Source organism: Oncorhynchus mykiss, chromosome 25 (assembly GCF_057628025.1).
Source record: "Oncorhynchus mykiss isolate SJ-2025 chromosome 25, ASM5762802v1, whole genome shotgun sequence".
In the NCBI taxonomy this organism is placed as follows: Eukaryota; Metazoa; Chordata; class Actinopteri; order Salmoniformes; family Salmonidae; genus Oncorhynchus; species Oncorhynchus mykiss.
The window spans coordinates 2,984,846-2,992,500 of NC_143046.1; the positions used below are offsets into that span (position 1 = coordinate 2,984,846).

Sequence of the window (7,655 nt, forward strand, 5' to 3'; positions counted from 1 at the left end):
CCCAGGGAACATAGAGCTGAGGGAACATAGGGGCCAGGAAACATAGAGCTGAGGGAACATAGGGCCCAGGAAACATAGAGCTGAGGGAACATAGGTCCCAGGAAACATAGGGCCCAGGAAACATAGGGCCCAGGAAACATAGGGCCCATGGAACATAGGGCCCAGGGAACATAGGGCCCAGGAAAGATAGGGTCCAGGGAACATAGGGCCCATGGAACATAGGGCCCAGGGAACATAGGGCCAAGGGAACATAGGGTCCAGGGAACATAGGGCCCAGGAAACATAGGGTCCAGGGAACATAGGGCCCAGGGAACATAGAGCTGAGGGAACATAGGGGCCAGGAAACATAGAGCTGAGGGAACATAGGGCCCAGGAAACATAGAGCTGAGGGAACATAGGGTCCAGGAAACATAGGGTCCAGGGAACATAGGGCCCAGGGAACATAGGGCCCAGGGAACATAGGGCCCAGGGAACATAGGGTCCAGGAAACATAGGGTCCAGGGAACATAGGGCCCAGGGAACATAGGGTCCAGGGAACATAGGATCCAGGGAACATAGGGCCCAGGGAACATAGGGTCCAGGGAACATAGGATCCAGGGAACATAGACATGGTCCCAACTCTCTGGTTTGAACATTTCACAAGATTACACTGTAATATGGAATATTGAACAGCATGTGGAAATGGCTGCATCAATCAACATGATGTTATTTGTTCGTTTACATTTAGATCTTAGACACCATTTAGAGCTCTTAGACATATAATGCAAGTCATATAATATGTGTGTAATACCACCACGCTGTGTGTAATACCACGACGCTGTGTGTAATAACACCACGCTGTGTGTAATAACACCACGCTGTGTGTAATACCACCACGCTGTGTGTAATAACACCACGCTGTGTGTAATACCACCACGCTGTGTGTAATACCACCACGCTGTGTGTAATAACACCACGCTGTGTGTAATAACACCACGCTGTGTGTAATACCACCACGCTGTGTGTAATAACACCACGCTGTGTGTAATACCACCACGCTGTGTGTAATACCACCACGCTGTGTGTAATAACACCACGCTGTGTGTAATACCACCACGCTGTGTGTAATACCACCACGCTGTGTGTAATAACACCACGCTGTGTGTAGTAACACGCTGCTGTGTGTAATACCACCACGCTGTGTGTAATACCACCACGCTGTGTGTAATACCACCACGCTGTGTGTAATACCACCACGCTGTGTGTAATACCACCACGCTGTGTGTAATAACACCACGCTGTGTGTAGTAACACGCTGCTGTGTGTAATACCACCACGCTGTGTGTAATAACACCACGCTGTGTGTAATACCACCACGCTGTGTGTAATACCACCACGCTGTGTGTAATACCACCACGCTGTGTGTAATAACACCACGCTGTGTGTAATAACACCACGCTGTGTGTAGTAACACGCTGCTGTGTGTAATAACACCACGCTGTGTGTAATACCACCACGCTGTGTGTAATACCACCACGCTGTGTGTAATAACACCACGCTGTGTGTAGTAACACGCTGCTGTGTGTAATACCACCACGCTGTGTGTAATAACACCACGCTGTGTGTAATACCACCACGCTGTGTGTAATAACACCACGCTGTGTGTAATACCACCACGCTGTGTGTAATACCACCACGCTGTGTGTAATAACACCACGCTGTGTGTAGTAACACGCTGCTGTGTGTAATAGCATGATGTTGAATGGTGTGGTAGCCAGTCATAGATAGACTATTATCATTATATAATATATATAATATTAATAATGCCAATAAATGCAAGATGTGAAATGCACCAATTTGTAGCCTGTAAATCAGAGATGTTTATTTTATTTACTTTTTTACAAAACGTTATGCTGTGTGATTTACCTTGGAACGGTTGCCCTCACTCAACATGGCGACTGCTTAGCTTCATCACGGTGAAGCCATTTTGCCAGCACTATCTTTGACCTATGAACCCCCAGAGTGTGGCAGCGCTCCGCCATATTGACTGTTGTCTTGACTGGAGAAGATAGGGTGACCATTTGTGATCCTAGAACAAATCGAAACCGTGCTTTTTAACACCTCTAAACTAGTGCTACCTTGACCAAAGGATATATCCGAGATCTGCGTGATGGCGAGGAAGAAAAGCAAACAACAAGGAGTCGGGAGCAAGGAGCTGGTGTCCGGACAACAGAGCATATCGAAGAGCCCCGTCTCTCCCGGAGATGCAGCTGGCGGGGATGCAGGGCTGGATAGACTGGCGGCCAGGGCGAACCAGGTAACGTTAGCTAACCGCAATAAATACAAATAATTAGTGGGCTAACTAAAGAGGGTAACTAACCTACTAATCATTTAGGGCCATTCCTTGTATTTCTGCTAACGTTAATTCCTTCTGTGTTTGGGTGGTTGATTGGTGATTCTAGCTAAGTTGCATAACTAACTAGTGCTCCAGGGATTGTATTTTTTGTGTATTTTTTGTTGTTGTTGTTCATTTACAAATCTGGTCGAGGCGGAGTAATAGTCCGCTCCACTCGCTTTAATAAACCATTACAACTTAGCCAGCGTTGTAAATTGTGCAAGCCATCAAATACACACATTCACATTAGTTTTAGTCAACTAGGCTAGTTAGTTAAAGATATACCAGTCTGCATTTTAATGGTATGGTTAGTTAGTGTCATCCGCAAGATTGACATTGGCGTCTGCCAAGGTAAAATGTTGCTGTTAAAATTGTATCTAGTTTGTTAGCTCCTAGGCTCACGGTGATATTTTGTTACCTTTATTTTACTAGGCAAGTCAGTTAAGATCAAAATTTTATTTTCAATGATGGCCTAGGAACAGTGGGTTAACTGCCTGTTCAGGGGCAGAAAGACAGATTTGTACCTTGTCAGCTCGGGGATTTGAACTTGCAACCTTCCGGTGTAACCACTAGGCTACCCTGCCGCCCCATATGGAAAGTTTACTGACATGCTATGGCAGCTAGTACACCGTATATACTATGCGCCGGTGCTGTAACTACACGTGCTAGATCGTTGACTAACAAACCACATCCCCGAGGATGTAGTCTTCTGACTAACTTTAGCTGTAAATAGTGTTAACGTTTGACTAGCACCATTGCATGGCTTTGCTTTAGTTAAGTTAGCATTTTCGCTGCACATCTCAAGTGTCTATATATGGAATATATGTGCACGCCTCGAAGTTTTTACCGAAACATTACATGGACGGCCTTGTAGGTGAATGGGGTATTGTGGTAGTAAACGAAGCTCACTGTACCAGCAGACCACTAGCTAGTGTGGACATGGGACACATGAAATCACTACATTTTAGCCACTGTTTGTTCTAAGAAACCACTACATGTGCCAAGCTGGCTCCACGGGCAACTTTTACTTCCTCTTTGCAATACAAATATTGTTGTGATCATTGTCAACATGGTCAGATCTTACTCGTGAAATTCTAATCTCTGTGTTAAAAACCTGACCTTAGATCAGTGTCCAGAGGACAACTTCAATCATGCTCCATGTCAATCTCACTAACATCCACCTCTCCTCAGACCCCATTTTCTCCTCCACCCCTGATCTTGACCTAAAACATCCTCCTCTCTGCTCTCCTCCAATCCTCTTCCATCCTCCCCTTTTCTCTATTCTCCTAGTTTTTCTCCTCCTCCTCTCTTCTCCTCCCCATCCTCCTCCTCTCTTCTTCTCATCTCTTCTCCTCCCCATCCTCCTCTCTTCTCCTCCCATCTTCCACCTGTCCTTCACCTTCACCTTGACCTCTCTCTCCTCACCACTGCATTCCTAATGTCACTGGCTCACCTCTCTGTCGCTCTCCCCCAGCCAATGCACACCTGCTGCCTCCTGTGTCACCGTGAGTTTAAGGACTGGGGGGCGAGCTCTGCCAACGGTCTGCCTGGGGGCCACGGGGCGAAGCTAGTCGACGCTGTCCCAGCCCTGTCCCAGGCCCTGCTCAGAGAGGTGCCCGGCCAGAAGCTGTCCGACACCGTGCCTTCGCTGAGCCAGTCTCTACTGGGAGAGGTGCCGCTCTGGATCTGCCAGAGCTGTCGGAAGAGCGTTGAGGAGGAGGAGAGACGGAGCGCACAGGACACGGCTGCACCGGTAAGAGGGGGATGGAGAGGAGGAGGAGGAAGGGAGGAGGAGGAGAGACGGAGCGCACAGGAAACGGCTGCACCGGTAAGAGGGGGATGGAGAGGAGGAGGAGAGACGGAGCGCACAGGGAATGGCTGCACCGGTAATAGGGGGATTGAGAGGAGGAGGAAGAGGTAGGGAGGAGGAGGAGAGACGGAGCGCACAGGACACGGCTGCACCGGTAAGAGGGGGATGGAGAGGAGGAGGAAGAGGTAGGGAGGAGAGACGGAGCGCACAGGAAACGGCTGCACCGGTAAGAGGGGGATGGAGAGGAGGAGGAAGAGGTAGGGAGGAGGAGAGACGGAGCGCACAGGACACGGCTGCACCGGTAAGAGGAGGATGGAGAGGAGGAGGAAGAGGTAGGGAGGAGAGACGGAGCGCACAGGAAACGGCTGCACCGGTAAGAGGGGGATGGAGAGGAGGAGGAAGAGGTAGGGAGGAGGAGAGACGGAGCGCACAGGACACGGCTGCACCGGTAAGAGGAGGATGGAGAGGAGGAGGAGGTAGGGAGGAGGAGGAGGAGAGACGGAGCGTACAGGAAACGGCTGCACCGGTAAGAGGGGGATGGAGAGGAGGAGGGGGAGAGACGGGAGTGCCCAGGAGACACCTGCACCGGTGGGAGGGGGAGGAGGAGGAGAGACGGGAGTGCCCAGGAGACACCTGCACCGGTAAGAGAGGGAGGAAGGAAGGAGGAGGAAGGGAGAAGGAGAGACGGGAGTGCCCAGGAGACACCTGCACCGGTGGGAGGAGGAGGAGAGACGGGAGTGCCCAGGAGACACCTGCACCGGTAAGAGGGGGATGGAGAGGAGGAGGAGAGACGGGAGTGCCCAGGAGACACCTGCACCGGTAAGAGGGGGATGGAGAGGAGGAGGAGAGACGGGAGTGCCCAGGAGACACCTGCACCGGTGGGAGGGGGAGGAGAGACGGGAGTGCCCAGGAGACACCTGCACCGGTGGGAGGGGGAGGAGGAGGAGAGACGGGAGTGCCCAGGAGACACCTGCACCGGTAAGAGGGGGATGGAGAGGAGGAGGAAGGAAGGAGGAGGAAGGGAGAAGGAGAGACGGGAGTGCACAGGAAACGGCTGCACCGGTAAGAGAGGGAGGGAGAGGAGGAGGAGGAGAGACTGAGTGCCCAGGAGACACCTGCACCAGTAAGAGAGGGAGGGAGGGAGAGGAGGAGGAGGAGAGACGGGAGTGCCCAGGAGATACCTGCACCGGTAAGAGAGGGATGGAGAGGAGGAGGAGGAGGAAGGAAGGAGGAGGAAGGGAGAAGGAGAGACGGGAGTGCCCAGGAGACACCTGCACCGGTGGGAGGAGGAGGAGAGACGGGAGTGCCCAGGAGACACCTGCACCAGTAAGAGAGGGAGGAGGAGAGACTGAGTGCACAGGACACGGCTGCACCGGTAAGAAGGGGATGGAGAGGAGGAGGAGGAGGAGGTAGGGAGGAGGAGGAGGAGAGACAGAGCGCACAGGACACGGCTGCACCGGTAAGAGGGGGATGGAGAGGAGGAGGAGGAAGGGAGGAGGAGGAGGAGAGACTGAGTGCACAGGACACGGCTGCACCGGTAAGAGGGGGATGGAGAGGAGGAGGTGAGACTGAGTGCAGAGGAAACGGCTGCACCGGTAAGAGAGGGAGGGAGAGGGGGAAGGAGGAGGAGAGACGGAGTGCCCAGGAGACACCTGCACTGGTAAGAGAGAGAGGGAGGGAGGGAGGGAGAGGAGGAGAAGAAGAAGAAGAGACTGAGTGCCCAGGAGACACCTGCACCGGTAAGAGAGGGAGGAGGAGGAGGAGAGACTGAGTGCCCAGGAGACGCCTGCACCGGTAAGAGAGGGAGGGAGGGAGAGGAGGAGGAGGAGAGACTGAGTGCCCAGGAGACGCCTGCACCGGTAAGAGAGGGAGGAGGAGGAGGAGAGACTGAGTGCCCAGGAGACGCCTGCACCGGTAAGAGAGGGAGGAGGAGGAGGAGAGACTGAGTGCCCAGGAGACGCCTGCACCGGTAAGAGAGGGAGGGAGGGAGAGGAGGAGGAGGAGAGACTGAGTGCCCAGGAGACGCCTGCACCGGTAAGAGAGGGAGGAGGAGGAGGAGAGACTGAGTGCCCAGGAGACGCCTGCACCGGTAAGAGAGGGAGGAGGAGGAGGAGAGACTGAGTGCCCAGGAGACACCTGCACCGGTAAGTGTCGGTACTGTGGATGGATACAGGCAGTGTCAGTACTGCTATCCTGTGGCTGTTTGTGGTGTTACAGTGCTCCATTCTGCATGGCTAAATGAATACCACATCTAAGAATCCTGTCTCTTTGGAAGCTGTTTGTTCTCTGTCAGACTTGTGCTTCTCTCTTCACAAGCACTGAGGCACTGAGGTAGTGTTATTCATGTGGATTCTTGAGAAAATATACTTTCTGTCTTAGAGGCGTTTTTACATAAACACTTTACGTATGTAAATGCAATGCACATGTGCTGAATGTGCTGTAGCGCATTAAAAATCATCTGTTCTCGGGTTGCAACCCTCACTACCGAGTTCCAAACGGCCTCTGGAAGCAACCCTTACTACCGAGTTCCAAACGGCCTCTGGAAGCAACCCTTACTACCGAGTTCCAAACGGCCTCTGGAAGCAACCCTCACTACCGAGTTCCAAACGGCCTCTGGAAGGAACCCTCACTACCGAGTTCCAAACGGCCTCTGGAAGCAACCCTCACTACCGAGTTCCAAACGGCCTCTGGAAGCAACCCTCACTACCGAGTTCCAAACGGCCTCTGGAAGCAACGTCAGCACAAGAACTGTTGGTTGGCAGCACACAAAGATCACCACCATGCACAACGCCAAGCGTCAGCTGGAGTGGTGTAAAGCTTGCCGCCATTGGACTCTGGAGCAGTGGAAAGGTGTTCTCTGGAGTGATGAATCCCTCCACCAATTGGGGGTCAGGCCCTTTCCTGTTTCAGCATGACAATGCCCCGTGCACAAAGCGAGGTCCATACAGAAAATGGTTTGTCGAGATCGGTGTGGAAGAACTTGACTGGCCTGCACAGAACCCTGACCTCAACCCCATCAAAAAGCTTTGGGATGAATTGGAGCGCCGACTGAGAGCCAGGCCTAATCGCCTAACATCAGTGCCCGACCTCACTAATGCTCTTGTGGCTGAATGGAAGTAAGTCCCCACAGAAATGTTCCTACATCTAGTGGAAAGTCTTCCCAGGAGAGTGGAGGCTGTTATAGCAGCAATGTTCCAACATCTAGTGGAAAGCCTTCCCAGAAGAGTGGAGGCTGTTATAGCAGCAATGTTCCAACATCTAATGGAAAACCTTCCCAGGAGAGTGGAGGCTGTTATAGCAGCAATGTTCCAACATCTAATGGAAAACCTTCCCAGGAGAGTGGAGGCTGTTATAGCAGCAATGTTCCAACATCTAGTGGAAAGCCTTCCCAGAAGAGTGGAGGCTGTTAGAGCAGCAATGTTCCAACATCTAGTGGAAAACCTTCCCAGAAGAGTGGAGGCTGGTAAAGCA

General features: G+C 52.3%; 1 protein-coding gene across 1 annotated transcript in view; it reads left to right on the top strand.

Moving 5' to 3' along the window:
- The first annotated feature begins 1,983 nt into the window (after window positions 1-1,983).
- Window positions 1,984-7,655, top strand: part of LOC110526785 (protein FAM193B) — a 37,742-nt gene continuing 32,070 nt past the window's right edge. Inside the window, exons 1-2 of the mRNA XM_090221233.1 lie at window positions 1,984-2,296; window positions 3,849-4,127. Of these exons, the coding sequence (XP_090077359.1) occupies window positions 2,150-2,296; window positions 3,849-4,127 (426 nt within the window). The 5' untranslated portion in view covers window positions 1,984-2,149. The remainder of the gene's footprint in view (window positions 2,297-3,848; window positions 4,128-7,655) is intronic.